The following is a 23095-nucleotide window of genomic DNA, read 5'->3' as shown; positions in this document are numbered from 1 at the left end:
TCTGCTTAGATGATCTGTCCACTGTTGTAAATGGGGTGTTGAAGTCCCCTACTATTATGTCATTGTTATCAATGAGTTTCTTTATGTTTGTGATTGATTTATGTATTTGGGTGCTTTCACATTGGGGGCATAAGTATTTACAATGGGAAGATATTATTGTTGGAAAGACCCCTTAATTATGATATAATGCCCTTCTTCAGTCGTTATTTTAAAATCTAGTTTGTCTGATATAAATATGACTACTCCACCTTTCTTTTGATGACCATTAGCATGATAGATGGTTCTCCATCCCCTTACTTTCAACCTGCAGGTGTCTTTAGGTCTAAAATGAGTCTCTTGTAAGCAGCATGTAGATCGGTCTTATTTTCTTATCCGTTCTGATACCCTGTGTCTTTTGATTGGAGTGTTTAGTCCATTGACATTTAGGGTGAAAGATACGAATTTAGCGCCATTGTGTTGCCTGTTGAGTTCGTGTTTCTGATGATGTTCTCTGGTCCTTTCTAGTCTTTGTTGCTTTTGGTCTGTTTTGTTTTGTTTTGTCTTTTCTCCACTCAAAGTGTCCCCCTTAAAATTTCTTGCAGGGCAGGTTTAGTGGTCACAAATTCATTTAGTTTTTGTTTGTCTGGGAAACTCTTTATCTCTCCTTCTATTTTTAATGACAGCCTTGCTGGATAAAGAATTCTTGGCTGCATATTTTTCCAATTCAGCTCCTTGAATATATCCTGCTACTCCTTTCTGGCCTGCCAAGTTTCTGTGGCTAGGTCTGCTGTGAATCTGATCTATCCTCCCTTATAGGTTAAGGACTTTTGTCCCCTTGCTGTTTTCATAATTCTTTCCTTGTCTGTGTATCTTGAGAATTAGACTGTGATTTGCCTTGGTGATGGTCAGTTTTTGTTGAATCCAATGGGAGTTCTCTGTGCTTCTTGGATTTTAATGTCTGTTTCCTTCACCAGACTAGGAAGGTTTTCCACTATAATTTGCTCACATAAAACTTCTGTCTCTTTTTCTCTCTCTTCATTTTCTGGGACTCCTATGATTTGGATGTTATTCATTTTTTTTTATTTTTTTTTAACGTTTTTATTTATTTTTGAGACAGAGAGAGACAGAGCATGAATGGGGGAGGGGCAGAGAGAGAAGGAGACACAGAATCGGAAGCAGGCTCCAGGCTCTGAGCCATCAGCCCAGAGCCCGACGCGGGGCTCGAACTCATGGACCGTGAGATCGTGACCTGAGCCGAAGTCGGATGCTTAACCGACTGAGCCACCCAGGCGCCCCTAATGTTATTCATTTTTAATAAGTCACTGAGTTCTCTAAGTCTTGTATCATGATCTTTTGCCTTTGTTTCCCACTTTTTTTCTGCTTCATTATTCTCCATAATTGTATCTTCTAAATCACTGATTTGCTGCTCTACTTCATCCATCCTTGCCATCGTGGTATCCATTCTGGATTGCGTCTTGTTTATAGCAGTTTTTTAAAAAATATAATTTATTGTCAAACTGGCTAACATACAGTGTGTAAAGTGTGCTCTTGGTTTTTGGGGTCGATTCCCTTGGTTCATCGCTTACATACGACACCCAGTGCTCATCCCAACAAGTGCCCTCCTCAATGCCCAACACCCATTTTTCCCTCTCCCCTACCCCCCCTCCCCCATCCACTCTCAGTTTGTTCTCTGTATTTAAGAGTCCCTTATGGTTTGCCTCCCTCCATCTCTGTTTATAACTATTTTTTCCCCTTCCCTTCCCCCATGGTCTTCTGTTAAGTTTCTCAAGATCCACATATGAGTGAAAACATATGATATCTGTCCTTCTCTGACTGACTTATGTCACGTAGCATAATTCGGTTATAGAATTTTTAATTTCATCTAGACTAGATCTTATTTCTTGCATCTCCGCAGAAAGGGACTCTCTGCTTTTTTTCAACCCCAGCTAGTATTCTTATTATCATAGTTCTCAATTCTAGCTCAAACATCTTGCTTATATCTGTGTTGATTAAGCCCCTTGCTGTCATTTCTTCCTCTGCTTTGTTTTTGGGTGAATTCCTTCACTTTGTCATTTTGGAGGAAGAAAAAAATTAAAATAAAAGTTAAAAAATTAAAAACAAAACAAAAAAATCAAAGAAATGAAGCTAGATCCTAGGTGGGTGTGTTTGGTCAAGCTTGTTGAAAGAAGCTTGATAGAATAAAGAAAAAAGGAAAAGAAAAGAAAAAATTAAAAAATCTATATAATAAAATAGAATAAAATGAAATAAAATAAAACATTTAAAAAATAAAGCAAAAAAAATAAATTTTTCTCTTTCTATACCAATGGTTTTGGGGGACAGATTTGCTCAGCCCCCTGCTGCAAGTGTTTTCACTCTTTCTCTCTTCTTCTCTCCAGCCACTTATGGGGAGTGCTTTTCTTGAACAATCCTGATGTGCCACATTCTCTCCCTTTCCCTTTCTCTGTCCTCTCTGCAAAACAACTCCCTACCCTCCACAGCTTTTCTCTCCACCAGTTCACCTCTCTGTAATGCGTACCTGCCAAGTTCTGTGGCTCAAGTTATGCAGATTGTTGTGTTAATCCTCAGATCAATTTCCTAGGTGCTTAAAATGGTTTGGTGCTTATCTGGCTGCATTTCGGGGACAAGACAAGCTCAGGGTCTCCGTGCTGTGCTGCCATATTCTGAAACCTTTTTTTTTTCCTTCTTAAAATTCTTCATGAACTTGAGTTTCTGGTCTCTTCACTTCCTTAGTTTTGTGCAATTATTTCAGAGACACCAAGAATTCCCATCATTCTTGGGGCCCCTTTCTGGACAATATGTGCACGTGATGCCCCTTGCTGTTTAGCACTTGCTTTTCAAAACATTGACCCCAATTAAATCCAACTCTCCACTTCCCTGGGTCTGGTTCTTGAGTTCATGTCCATGGACCTTGGATGGGCTATTACAACTCCTTGCCCGTCATTCTTCATCTCCCACCTCACGCCCCCTTGCCATCTCTTCTGGACCACTTTTTACTTTTTGTTCTCTCTTTTGAATCCTGGATGCCTATCCCATCCTCACTTGATGCTGAGGGCCCATTTTCCCATTTCACAGAGGACATAGACACGAGCTGGAGGGAAGCAACATGCACTCTCCTCACCGCATCTGTGTCTACTGTCTTCTCCTTCGTCACAAGTGATGAACTGAGTGTGCTCCTAAGAAGGCTCATCCATGGGATGAGATCCTGCCTCCACTGGTGAACCCATGGGAACTGGTGACCCCTCCTTTCAGTCCTGCTTCATTATTCTTTGCCTTGCCATTGGATCACTACCAGAAGTCTTTATAGCTGCTTCCAGTTCTCCTGTCTTAAAGACATTTCTTCTTTGACCTTCATGCCTCCTTCAGTTACCACACTGTTGCTCTGCTTTAAAGCAGAGATTCTTTTACTTTGAGTTTATGTGTACCTTGCTTAGGCTCCCCCTCTAACTTCCCAGTTCCACCAGCATGGTACCTCTTGGGGTGATCAGTACTCGTCGCATGGCTTGATCCGAAGGGCAATTTTTGGTCCTTATCTTCAATGATGATCACTGTAGCTTTTGACATGTACCATGACTCCCTCCTTGAAATATGTTCCTCGCTCAATTTCCAGGACACTTCAGGCTCCTGGTTTTTCTTGTTTCTCATTGGCAGCTCTTTTTCATCTTTTGCTGGTTCCTCCTCATCTTCTTGAATTCTGAATGTTGGAATACCCCAAAGCTCAGCTCTGACATGTTTTCTCTTTTTACACCTGCTTTAATGGTGGGCTGATCTGACATCATGCCTTATTTCCATTATATGCTGACAGTCCTCACACTTGTATCTCCAGTCCCAGACTCTTCCCCAGACTCAAGCTCAAATATCCAACTGCCTATTCAGTATCTCCCCTGGGAAAATGAACAGGTATCTCCAACTCAACATGTGCAGAATGAAACTTTTGATCTTCCCCTCAAAAGCTGTCCTTTCCCATCTCAGTTAATGGCCACTTCCTTCAGCCTTTGTCTTGCATGCCAAATCAAATCTATAAGATAATACAATTGACCTTGCCTTCAGAACATATTTAGAATATGACCATTTCTCAACACTTTTACCAAAACGACCCTGGTCCAGGCCACCATCTTTTCTTGCATGCATTATTTCAGTAAACTTATAATTGATCCCCCTGTTTCCTCCCCTGCCTCTGTAAGTCTGTTCTTGACATGTAGTCAGAGGGATCCTTTAAATGCAAAGGCCAGATCATAACCCTGTACATATTTCTCTTCTCTGTATATAACCCTCAAGTGGCTTCACATATCACTCATGGAGAGAGCCCAGCCATCACAGAAGCCTATGTGGTTTTCCTCTGTCTGACCTCCTGTTGTCTCTTTGTCCTCCCAATGGCATTGTTCTCTTCCTGGTTTCTGTCAGATCAGTGTTACCTAGTCCCCCCCACCCCCCGCTGCATTTGTCTTCACAGTACTTAACCACTTGTATCATTCACTTATTTATTGTTTGTCTTCCAGGACTAGAATATAAGGCCCACGATGTCCATGATTTTGTGTTTTGTTCATTGAACCCTAGACTTCTAGAAGGAAGCTCATTAAATATATTTTGGCTCTGTGAACACATACCAAGCCATGTTCTTCTGTAAATTTACCCATGCTATGATTCTAGGTTTCAGTTGAATTTAACTAGTTGAATAAAGATGTATGTGGGACTCCGCTGTCAGCCTCACATGGCTTCAAGCCCTGGTATTGTCCCGGCTCACAGGGACCTGTGTAAATAAGGCAGGTCTAGACCAATACCATGCTAGGAAGTCAGGGGCTGCCCAAAGAGATGTAAACCAGAGCACCAGCCAGTGTGTATTTCTTTAACGTTAAAAAAAAAATTCTGATTCATTTCTTCAATCCTGTAAACTTGAGATTCTTAAAATCTAGGGCTTTAGATATATTGTCTAGTCTGGTTCTTCATTCTCAAATAGTGCCACACACATGTATCTATTTCTGAATATTAAATAATTGTGCACTTGCATTTAAAGGTGAAGTATAATAGAGAAAACTTCTTCCCTCCCCTTCCCTTTGAAGGTTTGCTAAGTTAGGAGCCTCAGACAAGTGATGTTATAAAACTTACTTGTGCCACTAGTGCTGGATGCCTTTTATTTCCTTTTTTTTACCTAATTGCTCTGGCTAGGACCTTCAGTACAATGTTGAATAGAAGTGGTGAGAGCAGACATCCTTGCCTTGTTCCTGATTTTAGGGGGAAGGCTTTCAAGTTTTGTTCTTTTACCATTCTATACTATGATAGCTGTTGGTTTTTTACTCATGCCCTTTATTGGGTCAAGGAAGTTCCCTTCTATTCCTAGCTTGTTGAGTGTGTTTATCAAGAAAAGGCATAAGATTTTGTGAAATGCTTTTTCTGCATCTATTGAGGTGATAATTTTTTTTAAATTGTATTAATGTGGTGTATTACAGTGACTGCTTTCTATATGTTCAATCACCCTTGAGTGCCTGGGATAATCTCACCTGTTCGTGACGTCTAATTCTTTTTTAATGTCACTGGATTTGTTTGCAAGTATTTTGTTGAAGATTTTTCCTATATTCCTAAGGAATATTGGTCTTTAGCTTTCTTTAATTATGCCTCTGTCTGGATTTGGTAATGCTAGCCTCACAGAATTGTGTTGGGAAGTGTTCCCTCTTATCTGTTATTTTTTTTTCTGTTTGTTTGTTTTGGAAGAGTTTGTGAGGGATTGATTGGTTTTAATTATTCTTTAAATGTTTGCTAGAGGGGCGCCTGGGTGGCGCAGTCGGTTAAGCGTCCGACTTCAGCCAGGTCACGATCTCGCGGTCCGTGAGTTCGAGCCCCGCGTCGGGCTCTGGGCTGATGGCTCGGAGCCTGGAGCCTGTTTCCGATTCTGTGTCTCCCTCTCTCTCTGCCCCTCCCCCGTTCATGCTCTGTCTCTCTCTGTCCCAAAAATAAATAAACGTTGAAAAAAAAAATTTAAATGTTTGCTAGAACATACCAGTGAACCCATTTGGTCCTGGGCTTTTTTTTTTTTTTTTGCAGGAAGTTTTTGATTTCTCATTTAATTTCTTTACTTGGTATAGGTCTATTCAGATTTTCTATTTCTTCTCCAGTCAGTTTCAGTAGCTTGTGTCTTTCTATTTTGTGTAGATTAGCTAATTAATTGGCATACAATTGTTCTAGCATTCCCTTATCCTTTTTGTTTTTATCCTTATCATTTTTTCTTAGAAAATCTATCCAGAAATGTGTCAATTTTGCTAATCTTTTCAAAGAACTAACTCTGTTTGTTCTCTCTTTTCAATTTCATTTATTTCTGCTCTAATCTTTATTATTTCCTTTATTCTGTTTATTTGGGCTTAGTTTACTCTTATTTTTCTAGTTTCTTAAAGAACAAGATTAAATTATTGATTTGAGGTTTTCTTCTTTTAAAAAAGAATGCAGGCATTTTTTGGCATGTGTGCCTTCATTTTCATCCATCCAAAAGTATTTGCTAATTTCACTTGTGGTTTTTTTTTTCCCTTTGATCCGTTGGGGTTATTTAAAAGTGTGTTATTTAGTTTTGACATATCTGTGAATTACTCAATTTCTTTCTGTTATGGATTTCTAATTTCATTCCAGTGTAGTTAGAGAACATCCTTTGATTATTTGTATATTTAAAAATTTTTCAAGACTTGTTTTATGTGCTAACATATGATTGAATAATGTTCCACGTGCACTTGAGAAGAGTGTATATTCTACCATTGTTGGGTGGAGTGTTCTTTACATGCCCGTTAGGTCTAATTGGTTTATAGTGTTGTTCAAGTCCTCTATTGTTGATTTGTACAGTTGTTCTATCCACTATTAAAAGTGGCTGTTGAAGTCTTCAGCTATTATTGTTCAGATGTCAGTTTCTCCTTTCAGTTTTATCAGTTTTCGCTTCATGTATATTGGGGCTCTATTATTGGGTGCATATGTGTTTATGTTACCTTAATTTATGCTTTTTCTAATGCTCCTCTTTTTTATGTAACTTTAAGTTTCTGACTTGTATAATTCTTCCTTCTTTCTGAAGAATTTAACCTTTTTTTTTTTTTTTTTTTTAAAGCAGGCTTGCTGGTGACTTATCCTCAGTTTTTGTTTGTGTAAGAAAGTATTATTTGCCTTTAACTTTTGAAGGATAATTTTTCTGTATACAGAATTCTAGGTTGGTAGGTTTTTTTCCCTTTCTACACTAAATGTTTCACCTCACTGTTTCCTAGCTTGCATGGTTTCTAAAGCTATGTATGTATGAGTCTCTCTTTTTTCTTTCTTTCTTTTTCTTTCTCTCTTTTTCTTTCTTTCTTTTTCTTTCTTTCTTCATGTTTCATAATTTTTTTATTGAAAACTAGACATTTTAAATAATGTGGCAATTTTTGAAAACATATTCTTTCCACTTGTTAAATTTTTGTTTTTGATTAGTGACTCGACTCCTCTCCTCTCCCCTCCTCTCCCCTCCTCTCCCCTCCTCTCCTCTCCTCTCCTCTCCTCTCCCCTCCCCTCCCCTCCCCTCCCCTCCCCTCCCCTCCCCTCCCCTCTCCTCTTGTAAGCTTCACACTCAGCACAGAGCCCAGTGCAGAGCTTGAACTCAAGCCAGGAGATCAAGACCTAGCTGAAATCAACAGCAACCCACTGAGCCACCCAAGAGCCCCTGTATAGTGACTTTTCTAAACTGACTTTGTAAAGTCTGTATTTTTTGTCACATATGACCATTGAAGTGTCTGATTGGTTAGTTTAGTGATCCGCTCATGATTGGACAGAGATTTCCTTAAATGCCTGCAAATAATAGTCTTCCAGTCTTTGCTGAGGGGCTCTTTGTGTGTATTTGAGTGTTCCTTTAATACTCTGATGGGCAGTTTAGAGACCTACCTTAGGCTTCATTTCCTGCTTGTGCAGAGCCCCAAGGTCAGCCCCAAGGTAAGAGTTTAGGGCCTGCTCCATTCTTTCCTGAGCAAGCACACAGCCCTGGGCTTGTTCACAGCTCTATATGTGTGAGTGGCTTTCTAGACTCCCAAGAATATGTGGGAGCTTCCCTATGGACATCTCATTCCCTAGATTTCCCTTTAAGGTTTTTTTGTTAGTCTATTATTTGCTCCATCTGTTATCTGATCCTTTAGGCAGCTAGAAGCCTAGACAACAGTTGCCTCTGATCTTTTTCAACAAATGCCTTTTGACAATTTCTTGTAATGGTGCTTGAAGGAGCACCAACCCCATTCTCCCCTTTCCAGCGACTGGCAGACTGCTGGATTTTCACTGAAATTGCAGGCTGTTGGTTTCAAGGCTACTGCCTATTTGGGGGCAGGGGTGGACGGGAGCAGGGGAAGTTGAAGTGCCACAAAACCTGGTGTTCATACTGAGATTCTGCCATTGTTTATGAATAAGGGCTCCCTAGATTTCTGCAAACCTTTGGTTAACTTCCAGAGTTCTGAAAAAGTTGGTTCTGGCAAGTTTTGCCAGTTTTCTTATTGTCTTCATGGAGGAGAGGATTTTCAGAGGTTCTTACTGAACCATTGTTGGCGCTCTTGCCGTCTGCTCTGCCTCTGGGATGGATATGCAGTGAGGCACTTGAGGCGAGCATAGGGAATCCAAACTTTCCATCCTTACTCCCACCAAAGGAATGAGCCAGTGGTAGTCAAGATGCGGATGGATCTTCCTACCCAAGAACTTCCTTATTTCCCCATTTTTGAAAATTATTGGATCCACTAAAAACAATGAGTCTAAAATCATGACCTTGTGTTCATTTTAAGAAGAGTTTTTGAAACATTCGCAAGAAGGTCACGACTAGCATTGTTAGAGTCTCCAGCTGTCCTTTTGGAAGAAGAATAGGGAGGAGGTTGGCCACATTTGTAATGTGTGCTCAAAAGTAACGTACTCTGCTTTCTTTTATGTCACAGGGATTTAATGTGCAAAATGGCGGTTACACGGGACTGGCATATTTCGTATCCTCCCACACACAAGTTCATGAATTTAAGACCTCACTCTTCACCGTGTAGAGTGTATTCAAGGAATGGTTTCCAACGTGTGTTTAGACCTTCTTCAAGTGAGTATTCATGAAGAAATAATGCTAACGGTAGATATTACTTAAGTGTGTTTAGTATGTACCAGATTCTGTACAAAAGCTTCACATATCATTTAACCACATGCAACAGAGCTATGAAGTAGACTCTCTTACTGTCCCTATATTCTTTATGGGGAAACGGAGACACAGCTCGATCAAACCACTTGCCCAGAAGTTATATAGTTTTAAAGTGGCAGGATCAAGATTTGAACCCAGACAGTGTGATTCCAAAATTACCGTGTTCCCTAGTATATCTCCTTACTTAGTTTTTCTTCATTAGGGACTCTTTATTTTAGTAGTTTTAGGGTTACAGAGAAATGTAGCTGAAGTCCAGAGAGTTCCACACACCCCTTTACTCCTCATCCCCATTCCCTACTATTGACATCTTGCATTAGTGAGGTGCATTTGCTACGATTGATGTGCCGTTATTGATATGTTGTTAGTGACCAAAGTCTGCAGTTTACAGTCGAGTTGTTCTTTGTGTTGTGCATCCTCTGGGTTTTAATAAACATATAATGGCACGTGTCCAGCATGATATCACATGGAATCATTTCACTGCACCACAAAATCCCCTGTGGTCCACGCATTCATCCCTCCCTGCCCCTAATCGGGGCAACCACTGGTCTTCTTACTGTCTCCATAGTTTTGCCTTCTCAGAATGTCATCAAGTTGGGATCATATCGTATAGAGCCTTTTGACACGGGCTTCTTTCCCTTAGCAGTACGCACTTAAGCTCCTTCCAGTCTTTTGATGAGGCAGTAGCCCAGTTTTTAACCTCTGAAAAATATGCTCTTACATGGAGGTACCACGGTTAGCTTATCTGTTCACTACTGAAAGACATCTTGGCACTCATGAATAAAGCTGCTGTAAACGTTTCCATGCAGGTTTTTGTGTGGATGTAAGTTTTAAAGTCGTTTGCATCTCTCAGTGTTAAAGCAGTAAAATTCAATGTAATCATTTCCCCAAAGTAGATATCTTTTCGTCTCTCCCCCCTCTCCCTCTCCTTCCTTCTTTCCTGAACATTTTCTAAGCCCTGACATGTGACAAGAACTGTCATAGGTACTGAGGATAAAGAGGTGGGCCCAGCAGAGGTCCTGCCCTGATGGCACTCACAGTCCAGGGAGGGGGGGGGGGAGTAAAGAATTTTAGTGGCTTGAGGCAGACACTACCAGAACGGAAGTGCGTGTGCGGAAAGCATAGCGAGCACACAACCCGAGGTGCCAGGAGGCCTCAGAGGGGACAAAGGCATGGATGCCCTGAATTCTGCCTTGTAGGGGGGAAAGGCATTCCTGTCAAGTCGGACTGGACACTGTGCTTCCTCCCAGTGGATCGCAGGGTCACAGGCATCTACCCGGGAGTCTGGAAATACAGATCTCCAGGTGGTCGAATGGCTGCCAAAATTTGAGCATTTCTGTTTCCAAGGGAAAAGGGGAGAATAGATGGGGGTCGGCCAGCAGCTGCCGACACCGTTCAGCAGCCCCACGTGTCCGGTGCCCTCTGGACACGTCTCAGCTGACCTTTCTGATCCTGCAGAGCAGCGTGGATCAAGGGGCGTTCCCGCCGAGCCTCTTGCCCTCTGCCACACGGGCCTTCGGAAGTGTGTGCCTGGACATCCCCGCAAGGAGCACTTGAAAGTGCGGACCTCGAAGTATCCTAACCCAGAACTTCGCCTCTTACGTCGCCTCACGCACAAGCAGTGTTCTGTTGTGTCCACTTGCCTTTCCTGAACAGGGAGGTGAACTTTGATTGTCCAGTTTGCCAGCTTTCTGTCCCTCTTTTGTGAGCCGCCTGTTGATATCCTTTGCCCGTTCCCCTGCTGTGGGCTGGTCTTCGGGTGACTCGTGGGCGCTCTCTTTGTATGGAAGGTTCTAGTCCTTCACCTGCCTTACGTGCCGTCAGTGCCTGCTTTTCCCTTTGGCCACTTGCCTTCCGTTTTTACTGGTGGTAATTCTCAGTACTGAATTCCTTTTTCTTGTTTAAAAGTCTCCTAGCACCTTTTGCCTCCCCGAAGGTGGGGACCACGAAGTGTTTGGCTGCCCTCTGTCTCCTGCGTGGTGGTGCACATGGAGGTGATGTACTTGCATAATTCATATTAAATGAGCGCTGTTCATGGGGAAAACCACAGACCTGGGACCCCTGTTTCCTTTTAAAACAGTTTTTTGCTTTATGTTCAAATCTGAAGGATTGCTCTGGACCCGACTTTATATTCATGAGGCTTTTCTTCTATCGTGTGCAGTCTGCGGTTAAGCAGATCAAATGAGTTTTTTCTTTTTGCTTCTGATCTTATACTTTTAATTTCCAGCTTTGCGGTGTGCTTTCAAGAACAGTTTTCCTTTTCCCCGCTGAAATCCCCTGTATATTCGGCGTGTTGCTGGGTTTGCCTGTCATCTCTTGAACGTGTTCACCGTTCCTGCTTTACACACCTGGTCATTTCTCCATCTGTTCTCTCTGTGGCTCTTCTTGGTTTCGGTCTTGGTTAGGTCACCTTTTCTCATTTCACTTGTCTCGCAGTTTTAAAAAGATTTAATGGCACACGTTGGTGTGGAGCGTGGAGGAAGCAGAAGAAACTGTTGGACGCCTCTTCTCTCAGACTTCAAGTGAGATGGGCTGTCTCCATTTCATCTCCAAACTGAGCTCTCGTCTGGATTTGGTTGCAGCTGCCCCTGGTTTTCAAATGCTTTGATCTGGACATCCGAGCGCTGCCCAGTCCGGCTGCCGGGTTGGCCCTCTGCTTTACGGCGCCCCCTGCCAGTTTCGGAGCGTCTCTGGGGTGGGGGTTCTCTGTCCTCCAGCCCAGCTCCTAGTTTTCTGCTCCTGAGGAGGCCTGTCTCTGCCCTACCTGCCTGCCTCCACTCTGCAGGTGGGCCCCTGAGGTGGGCTCAGCCTTAGGGACTCGCCTCTGCTTTCGCGCTCTGTCCTCAGCCTCTGGTGAGCAGGTGCCTTACACTCAGGGAAGAGCCTGCCCACCCGGGCCCCGTCACAGCCCCGTACCTCGTCCCCGGCAGTGGGGTGCCACTTCCACCCCCGCGGGAAGGCCCAGGAGGCCGGGCGCGGACTTGCCCTGTGGCCGAGGCCCCGCGGCCTCAGCCCATCACACCTGTCCCCGGGTGGCCGCTGAATGGTTGGTTCTTTTTCCCTCACCCCAGTCGAGAATGAATGTGCTCTGCTTCCCCTGCTCCTGCGAGGGTAAAAGGGTCCCGGGTCCGTCCCCTCTGAGGAGTGGCTTGCCCTTTCCGGAATTTAGGTTGTTGGCGTCCCTCAGTTCTCTGATGGGCTTAAAACTGAGCATCCCACTTGTTCTCATCGTTAGGGGGAGAATGACAGTCTCTTGTGACTGTTGTATATTCTAAACGGATGCAGAAAAGGTTGTCAACTTGCCCTTCGGAAAGATGATATCAATTTGTATTCCCGCCAGCCGATTATGTGAGTGTCGTTACTGCTTTCCTTTCAAACCTTGGGAGGCGCGTTAGGCACGTGAAAGAGTTTTCCTTTTACTGTCCACCAGTTTCAAACCAATATTTCTGATGACTTTTAAATTAGAATTGTTGATTGCAAAGATGGTGTTTCTTGGGAAGCAACTAAAACTAGACGTGAAAAGTCCAAAAAAAAGTTTCAAGGTGGAGACATAAATTGACAAGAGAGGCTCCTCCATGACCCTGGGGCCGGAGGAGGAGTTCGGGGCTGGGTGGGCAGAGGGCGAAACCGGGTTCACCAGCCCACGTGGAGCCATGCAGCCCCTCCCTGTGGATCGGCTGCTTCTGAGATTCCGGGGACAGAAATGGAGTGGGGGGGGGGCCGGCGGGGCCCCTGGAAATCTGGGACGTTTAGGTCTCTTCACGCTGGGGGCTCCTACTCAGTCCTCTTCCCCGCATCTGCTCCCTCCCAGGTGAGCCTCTGACTCCACGTCCCCGCATCTCTACGCATCACGCATAACCAGAGCGATAGCCCCGTTCTGACTTCCCTCCTGAGCTCCAGATCGAATCTCCAGGTGCCTCTCTGACCTTTCTGCCTGGGTTCATCTGATGGGCATCTCAACCGTGAGCCGGCCAAGCAGAGCTCTTCGTTCCTGGCGTTCTCCATCTCGGTGAATAGCACCATCATTTATGTGGTTCTTCGAGCCCAGCCCCCAGTTATCCTTGGTTTCTTCAGGCTCTGCCCTGCTGAGCCGATCAATCAGCAAAACCCGTCCACTCTGTCTCTTGACTATACCTCCCATCTGTCTACTTTCCCCCCCTGCCCCACATCCAGGGCCACCACCTGGTTCAAGCCACAGATACCTCTTCTCGGACCCTTGCAATCGCCTGCTCTCTGGTCTTCTTCCTCATTTCTTGCCCCTGTGTGATCTACTCTCTACACAGCAGCCGGAGTGATTTTTGAAGACAACGTAGGTTAGAGGGGATCACCGCCCTGCTTGAACTCTCCCGAGCTTTCCCGTTGCATTTGGAGACAACCCCAGGTTCTTGTGCAGACACTGAAGCACCACCCACCCCGATCTCAGCAATTTCTGCCCTCCGTCTCACGCGACACACGCATGCTGTGTCCCCTGTAGCTTCTCGTCTGGCTGGCTCATTTTATCATTGTGGTTCAGCTCATCAAACACCTAGAGAGGACTTCCCTGACTACTGCACCTAAAACAGCTCCCCCCTGGCTCTTCGCCTTGTTCTGTCTCACCGTCTTTGTGGCACGTGCACTGCCTACCATTATGTTGTCGCTTATTGATTATCTGTTCCTTGTCTTTACTCTTTCCTCCAGATTCTAAGCTTTACAAGAGCTGATCTCCTCCGTCTGTTTCATTGTAGTACCTCAGTGCCTAGAGCATTGGCTGAAATATGATGGGTGCTCAATACATATTTTTTGAATGAATGAATGAATTATACTTCCTTAAAAGTCAGTGTTTCTCAGGGCTCCCTTCTTCTCTTCATGGCGTGCTTCCCCCATGGCTTCTACGTGGCCAGTTCCCCCACTTCTGATCTCTAAATGTTTGTGTTCAGCTTTCAAGTGGACATTCCCACTCAGAGATCCCAAAATGAATTCATTAGTTTTCCCATAAACTTTTTTCTCATCTGTTCCAGTATGTATTGCTATATACAAACTCCTGTAAATGTAGAAGGTTGGAATAGCAATTATCATATATTTTGCTCACAGATCTGCCATTGGAGCAATAGGGACTTTACCTGGTCTATTTCAACTTCTCGTTCATTCACTCCTACTTTTCCCTCCGTGCTCATCATCTTAGGGTAGACCTCCATTAATGCATGCCTGAGCATGCTGTTAGTTAACGACATGTCTCCATACTGTCACTGGGTCCTCCCCTTTCTGTCCCTTCTACATGTGATGTCAGAATTCAGTTTAAGAATGAAAATTGGGTGATGTCATTCTCTCAATGGAAGTCCCAGCTTGGTGTCCCATGACCAGAGCATGAAGCTGGATGGGAGCCCCTGGGATTTGGCTCCTGCTGACTTTCATAGTCTCGTCTCTGGGCTGATGCCTCCTATGCTTGTCCCTCCATTTGCCTCAACTGGCTGTCCTCCACAGTACCCCCTGCTTCTAGCCTCTCTCACTCTTGGGAGCACCAAGTTCCAGTTGAAGTTGTCACCTCTTTCTTGTAAGCAGCTTTTCCTGAGACCTTCAGCCTGTCACCCCAAACCAGCCACCCTCTTTTCTAGGTCTCCAGTGGGTCCTGGTTATGTGTGCCCCTCCCCAAGGAGGCAGTGGGCATGGTGAGCGAAAGGCATCCCAGCACCTGGCATAGGCTTCCTGGGTGCTCGGCGAGCATCAGGGAAGGTGAACATCGGCGAAAGCTCATGCCAGAGAGGCATGATACCTGGATAAGAAATTCTCATTTGAAGGGAAATAACTAGAATCATCCTTCCCTGGCTCCTGCTTGTGAATGAGTTTATAAAAGAAGAGATGACATTAAAGACATTTATCACACATCCAGAATTTACTATGTAGCGCAAAGCTACTGAGAAAACTGTAGTCACCAAGCCTTTGCAATCTCATAAGTCAATAGAACAGATTTACCAAACTACCTTTCGTTTTAGGCTCCTCTTTCTTGAGTAGGTTGTAAAATATCAAAAGGGAACAATCACGTGCTCATGCTTATGAAACTGACTGACAACCATGAGTTGATTTGTACTTACTGTATTGTTCCCACGGCCGTTTCCATCTTAGACAGAGAGGATGGAGGCTGGGGTGTGTCAGCTCTCCTCTGGTGACACGGGGACCCCGGGATCTACAGCGCCACGGGCCCCCACGTGGCTGCTTTTCCTCCCAGGAAGTGCAGCCCCCCCCCCGGGAACTTATCTAGCACCTTCTGACATTCTTTCATTACCTTCCAGGGCCAGCCATTCTCATCCCTTCCTCGTCTTGGAAAGGGAAATGATCTAGATTTGAGAGTTACACGTTTTCCCCTCAAAAAGTGGCAAGGGGGTGAAAAGTGAATATGATATTTTGAAGATTTATTTGAAATGATACTGTTCTAATTGAATTTTCTTCTGAAGACCATGTTCTTTGCTTATAATGATACATGTCCTGTACAGGGAAGATTATCTTTGCTTTGCTTTTTCTCTTTAATGTGATTACTGTTATTTTATATTGACCAGATTTCAGAGGTAAAAAATGGCCGTAGATTCACCGTCGCAAGTCAAGCAATGCTTAGATGCGTAAAGTGAGATACAGTAGAAGAAAGAGTGTTTTAGAAGTTTGTTGGATCCTAGTCTGCAGTGAAGTGGTTTTGGAGATCTTTGCTTTAAGCGTCTAATAAACAACTGTATCTCTTTGACAGCCACTGCTATGGCAAATCCGATATTGTCCTTCTTAGATGTCAAACGGATTTTATTTCAAAAAATTACCGATAAAGGAGACGAGTTGAGAAAGGCCTTTCAGCTGCTCGATACCAATCACAACATGACAGTGTCGAAGAGTGAGCTGAAAAGAATTATCACAACCTTCCTGATGCCTCTCACAAGAGAACAGTTTCAAGATGTCCTGGCTCAGGTACCGTGTGCACAAGCGACTTAGAATAACCCAGTTCTGGAAAAGATGGGGTTGGTTACTGCAGCGGGCATTGTGTTCTGGTTTTTCCCCCCACGGTTCCAAGTGAGTGGTTCAAGTTTTGTTTATTTTTCACAATTCAGTTTCAATCTGGCGGATGTGGGGTGATCAACATGGACGTGAGTCATGTTTTGTGTGGACCACTGGTACAGTTGTTTCCTTTAGTTTTTTTTTTTTTTTTTTTTTAAAGGCTTCCACATAAAGAGTATTTGGTCAACTCATATTTTGGAAGTTAGTATTTTGGCATTTGTTCTTGCATTGAATGGTTATTGAGCACCTACTGTATGCTGAACCCAATGCAGAGCAATCAGATGCAGGCCTGCCCTTGAGGGGGTCCCAGTCCCATGAGACGTATTTGCAAGTGTTGCTAAGCGTGGGCATTATAGGCAGGAGAGTTACCTAAAAATGGGGTGGTTGTCCAGGAAGGCTTTGGGGAGGAAGTGGTGTTTTTGGTCGCGTTGTGATGGAGGGGTGGATATTAGCCAGATGAAAAAACAGAAGGGCATTCTAGGCAGAGAGAATAATAGCCCAGGTGAAATCATGCATGTCAGAATCAGCATGGCATGTCTATTCAGGGAACTGGGTAGTGCTGTTTGTATCAGAAGCAAAGGGATATGTGTCAAGTTGTGGACAGGGGGGCCAGTCCTGAAAAGTACCATGCAAAGGAGTTTGGCTTCTGTCCTGGAAGCCATAGGGGGCCAAGGGTTTGCAGCAGGGAAGATGCAGTTACTTGGGGAGGGATATGGAGGACAGGCCCTTGGGCCTTCCGGTGGGATACCATACCAGGGGGCTGTAAATAGTCAACATTTGGTGGGTGAGCCCTCAGGGCCTTTAAAAAAGGAATGCACAATACAATAGTAATTAAACACTCTCAAAATAAATCCATAGGGAGCGATGTCATAATATAAAGTAGAAAACTTGGTTGGGAATATCAGTAGTGTGCCTTCCAACCCAATAACCCAATTATTAATTCATACACACACACACACAGGCACATGCACACAAACACACACACACACACAAATATACATATTTTTACTCATTCATTACTTCTTCATCAGAGTCTGGCATTTTATAGTATTTAAAAGCCTATTTCCTTCTAGAATTTGGTGACTACCTCCACCCAACTCAGTTTGCTTTCTTTTACCACAGGGGAATTATGTGTTAGGAAAACAAACAGCCCAGAGAATTTTGGGTGTTCCTGAATTCTAGTCTTAATCTCAGGGACTGGCTCTTCTTCCTTTGGCTGATTTAAAATGAAATTGTAGACCTATTTGTTGTTTCTTCTTGAGCATACCATGGTATTGTTTCAAGGATTTCTCTTCCTTTAATTTTGTTTTTGTTTGTGGGGTTTGTAGCCATTCTTCTCAAATATATATATTTTTCCTTTATCTTCTCTGAGACATTTTGGTATTGTCCCCAGACCCTTGAGGCTCTGTTCATTTTTAAATCTTTTTTTCCGTATTTTTCAGATGAGGTAAGATCTGTTGATCTGTCTTCAAGTTCAGTGGCTCTTTCTTTACATCTCTGTTCTGCTAGTAAGCTCATCCAGTGAATATTGAATATTAGACATAGTGTTTTTTCAGTTCTAGAATTTCCATTTGGTTCTTTTTTATAATTTCTATTCATATGCTTACATTTTTTTCTTCAATTATGGGCGTATTTCTTTTAACTCATTAAGCAAGGTTAAAATAGCTGTTTTAAAGTCCTTGAGTGAGGGGCACCTGGGTGGCTCAGTTGGTTGCGCATCCAACTCTTGATTTCGGCTCAGCTCATGATCCCAGAGTTGTGGGATCAAGCCCCATGTTGGGCTCCATGCTGAGCACACAGCCTGCTCGAGATTCTCTTTCTCTCTCTCCCTCTGCCCTTTTCCTCCACTTGTGCTCTCTCTCTCTCTAAAATAAAAATTAATAAAGTCCTTGAATGATAATTCTAGTATCTGGATTGTCTCAGGGTTGGCCTGCATTGGTTTTTTTCCCTTAACGAGGGTCACATTTTTCTAGTTCTTTGTACTTGAGCGTACAGTTAAACTGTGGTTTGTGAGCATAATTCGTTCTGGAAACATGCTTGCAATCCAAAGCACTGGTATATCAAAGCAAATTTCCCCATAAGGAATAATGGAAACTCAGATAATTTGTTCCACAACCCAAAAATATTCACATGAAAATGATTACAATACTGTAATATAATACAAAATAATAAAGAAAAAATAAAGCAAAATAAATTACCCTGCACTTGCTTTTGAAAACCTTCTTGGCTGGTATGAGGAGACAAGAGAGAGGAGGGTTATTGTGTAGGACGACTTTCACTATCACTAACGGAATCACTAATATCTATTGGCTCAATGGAATCTTTTTCATTTCATGCAACTTTAACAAGGAATATATCCAATAACACTTGCTTTTGCCTTCTTTTGAGGATTTCACAGAAATGTGACATTGCGTTGTCATTCAACAGATTCATCACTCGCACTGCTACAGCCTTATTTGGGTGATGCTTTTCTACAAAATTTTGCGCGGTTTCCCCCATTTTACACGTATCCATAATCTCATTTGAAGTGAGGATTCCTCTGCCTTTTTCTCCTCCTCTTCTGTGACAAGATGTAGACGTAGACTTCTTATAATATCTTGCAATTTCGGCCACTCATGTACTTTGTTCAAACTTCTTGATTTCCATCTTAACTTCCATAGTAATCTTCTTCTTCTTCTTAACACCCTTCTTTTCAATCATTTTCTGTGTGGGGGCCCTTGTATATGCTCACACGGATGTTGACTATAGTAGAGCATTAATAAACTCTTATCATATACTGTATGTAACGTAACTGGCAATTAGGCAGCAGAGGAAAGGGTCTCTATCTGCAGGCAGCCTGACCTAGAAGGAAGCAAAGCATTCCTAAGCTTGCTCTTGTCTGGAAAAGCCAAGGACTGTCTGTAGGTGCCTCGAAGTGACCAAAAATACACTGGTGCCAGTCGTGGGCACCTTCCAACGTTCTGAAAAAAATCACTGATTTCTGCCAAACACCGCGGCCTGAGACTGAGCATCCGAGCATGGGAGACAATCACCCACAATCCCACAGAGAGAGAGAGAGAGAGAGAGAGAGAGAGAGAGAAACCATTGGCTCAGTTGTGATCATGTGACTTTCGATGTCACGTACTACTCATATTGCAAGACATCACTCATTTATCAAGTTAAAATTTTATTAGAAATGTTTGCTCATCTTGCGGAACACTCACAGAACAAATTACTCACAATTCAAGGTTTTACTGTATTCGGATTACATCCCAGACCCGTGTTATCCAAAAGAAATGCAGCGTGAGAGGTGCCTGACTGGCTCAGTCGGCGGAGGACGCAGCTCTTGATCTCGGGATTGTGTTCATGCTCCACACTGGGTGTAGAGATTACGTCAAACTAAAATTAAAAAAAAATTTTTTTTAATACATAGTGTATATATATATATGTATATATGTATATATGTGTGTATATATATTAGTGACTCACATGTGTAACTTAAAATGTTTTAATGGCCACCTGAAAAGAAATAGGTGAAATTAATTTGAATATTTTAATTTAATGAACGTGTCCAAAATGTATCATTTCAACATGTTATCACTATTAAAAATCGACAATCAGTAGTTATTTTGCATTCTTTTCTGTGTACGAAGCCTTCAAAACCTGCTATACACTTTATACATACAGCCAACTTCAGTCTACACACTAAGTTTCCATTGGAAATACTTGATCTATATTTAGATTTCATAAAATTTATAATTAAAATACAAGTTTCATATACTTAGTCGTTGCAAACATACTTCAAAGTTTTCCAGTCATGAGCAGGGGAGAGGCAGAGAGAGAGAGAGAGAGAGAGAGAGACACAGAATCCAAAGCAGGTTCCAGGCTCTGAGCTGTCAGCACAGAGCCCGACGCGGGGCTCGAACCCACGGACCGTGAGATCGTGACCTGAGCTGAAGTCGCACGCTTAACCGTGAGCCACCCGGGTGCTCCTCGTTGAATTAATTTTAAAATTTAAATTAATGAACATGAATAAAAAGCTTCAGTTCATCAGCTGCCCTAGCCTCGGCTCAAGTGCTCAACAGCCACATGTGACTGTGGCTGCACATCAGACAGTATAGGGCTGAACACTATAAATACTGTGCTGTGGAGACTGGATTCTGTTACATTTCTCTGAAGACTGTCGATGCTCCTGCTCTGGCGGCAGTTAACCTGCAAACTCTTGTCTCGCCGGCAGTGAGCATTTGCTTGCATTTGCATGCATTTGCATGAGTTTGGCCCTTTTGTTTCTCGGTGGGTCTCTGAGTCCGGCTTGCACACGCCTGGTTCGGGCATCCGTTGGAAACCTGGACAGAACTTAGAGCAGCAAGCAGGTCTCCTCCTCTCTCCTGTTTGAGACTTCCCTCACATTTTTAGTGGCCGTGGTTGCTTCAGGTTCCTCACACTGGTTCTTCAGGCCAGAGGGACTGGGTTTTCTTTTGGGGTTTTAGCTGCTGTGCTGGGGAGTGACTGTGGCTTACTCTTAGGCTCAAAGCCTTTATGAATGGGAAACTCCCTCCGTACTTGTCCCTTTTCCTGAGTTTTGAATTTCTCCAAAGTCTTCCTGCTTTCGTATTTGCCAGTTTACAGTTGTTTTGTGCGGGAGATTGATCTGTTACGAGCTGTATCTACCACAACTGCTGCTTTATCAGTTTTTAAAAGCAGTCACAAATTTACAAGAGAAAGTGGAAGTTTAGTGGGAAGAGCAGTTTTTTTTTCCCCGAACCATTTGGGAGTAAGCGGCCCCATCACCCCAAATATTTCAGTGTGTGTGTCCTTCAAAACAAGGATAGCCTGGGGCGCCTGGGTGGCTCAGTCCCTTAAGCATCCGACTTCAGCTCAGGTCATGATCTCACGGCTCATCGGTTAGAGCCCTGAGTCAGGCTCTGTGCTGACACCCAGAGCCTGGAGCCTGCTTCAGATTCTGCGTCTCCTCTCTCTTCCCCTCTCCCATTCGCTCTCTGTCTCTTTCTTTCTCAAAAAAAAAAAAAAAAAAAAAAATCAAAACAAGGGTAGCGTTCTACATAACTGCAATCTGACCACCGAAACATGGATATTAACACGAGCTCATGACTACCGTCTCAGCCCCAGGACCCAGCCAGGTTTTGCCAGTCATTCCATACAGGTCTTGTATGATCCAGGTCAGAATCACGAATTGCATTTGGTTGTCGTATCTCCCCAGTGTCCTTCAGTCTAGAACAGTTCCTCAGTCTTTCCTTAGCTCTCCGGACCTTAACACTGAAGATTGCAGCGTGTAGCATGTCCCGGTGTGAGTTTATCTCATGTCTCCTTATGACTAGATCAAGGCTTGCATCTTTGGGCAGGAGTACTGCAGAAATGCTGCTGTGTTCTCACTGTGTTTTATTAGGTTGCGCTGTGATCCTAGTTTGTCCTGTTACTGTTATGTTCACTTTGATCACTTGACTATCTGTGGGATACTGGGATCTGTCAGGCTTTTTCATGGTAAGGTACTCTTTATTCACTTTGTAATTAATAAGCATTTTGTGGGGAAAATTTGAAACTATGTAAATATTCCATTCCTTACCGAACTTTCATTTATTCATTTACTGTTTTTATATTTGCAGGGACTCAAGATTTCCTCTTTTATCAAGTGGTTATGATCCATTATGTTCTTCATTTATTTTGATTTTTAAATTGCCTCTACTTTGACCGGTAGGAGCCCCTTCCTGCTGGTTTGTGCCCTTTTGGCATGCCCCTATCATTCTCAGAGCACTTCCTTTGTTTCCAATATAAAATATTCCAAACTCATCTGTACTTTCCTTGCCTCAGTCCTGGAATTATCCATTTCCCTAAATAGCTTTGGTCCTTTCGATGGAAACGAAATTCAGAATCCAGAATCTGGGCACTGGGGCTGCTCATTGCCACTGGGATGGCACTCCAGGCCTCTCAGTGGGCAGAGCTCTAAGGGTACATTTCCCCCCAATACACATGTATACGTGCATTTACATCTCCGTTCATTTCTGTACCAACCTCTCTCTATATTGAAAACCATGAGTCTACACCAGTACTGCCAATTCTAATCCTACCTCTCAGGGTTCTTTCTAATTTTCTTGCTTTTTCATATTTGCAATTACCTTTTCACACAATGAGAAGCTTGGATTTTGTTATTCTTAGTATATTTCCTTATTTGATCAGTCTCCCTGGTGTGTGATCATCTCCCATCCCCAGAGCCTCGCCCTCGCGTGTGGATGCTCTCTTCACCCCACTTGGGTCACGTCCTGCTCTGGACTCCCATGGTCCCCCCAGCATGGCAGACATTGTTTTTTCTCTGCCCCATCAGACTCTAGGACTGACTTATTAGGGAGGGAACAGGAAAGCAGGGCAGAGAGAAGAAAGATGAGAAGCTTTTCTCCTTAAAAAAAAAGTTTCCCCTTTATTCATTTTAACTAAAAATTTCACAAATAAGACGTATCAGTGATTTCATGTGTCACTTTTGACTGTACCCACAGTTTTAAAAATCTGTTTATTTTGAGAGATAGAAAAAAAAGTGCAAGCAGGGAAGGGCAGAGAGGGAGGGAGAGAGAGAACCCCAAGCCAACTCCACGCTGTCAGCGCAGAGCCTGATGTGGGGCTCGATCGTAGGAACCATGAGATCATGACCTGAGCGGAAACCAAGAGTCAGATGCTTAGTTGACTGAGCCACCCAGGCACTCATGTATCTATATTTTTATTAAAAACTTTACTAAGATATAATTTATATTATAATAAAATTCACCATTTAAAAATTTACAAGGTACTTGTTTTCCGTATATTCAGGGTTATACAAGCATCACTACTGTCTAGTTCTAGAAATTTTCATCACCCCCAAAAGAAACCCCATACTCATTAGTAGTCACTCCCCATTTCCCCTCCCCTAGTCCCTGATAACCATTAATATATTTTGTGTCACAGTAGATCTGCTTCTTC

At 43.2% G+C, this 23095-nt stretch overlaps 1 protein-coding gene across 1 annotated transcript in view; it reads left to right on the top strand.

Annotated features, from left to right (window-relative positions):
• Positions 1 to 23095, top strand: part of EFCAB6 (EF-hand calcium binding domain 6) — a 225418-nt gene that overhangs the window by 16426 nt on the left and 185897 nt on the right. The window contains exons 4-5 of the mRNA XM_030322319.1: positions 8901 to 9046; positions 15852 to 16063. Coding sequence (XP_030178179.1) covers positions 8901 to 9046; positions 15852 to 16063 — 358 coding nt within the window. The remainder of the gene's footprint in view (positions 1 to 8900; positions 9047 to 15851; positions 16064 to 23095) is intronic.

Source organism: Lynx canadensis, chromosome B4 (genome assembly GCF_007474595.2).
Source record: "Lynx canadensis isolate LIC74 chromosome B4, mLynCan4.pri.v2, whole genome shotgun sequence".
Taxonomy (NCBI): domain Eukaryota; kingdom Metazoa; phylum Chordata; class Mammalia; order Carnivora; family Felidae; genus Lynx; species Lynx canadensis.
Note: the sequence above shows the minus strand (reverse complement) of the source record. Positions and strands in the feature narration are given on the sequence as shown.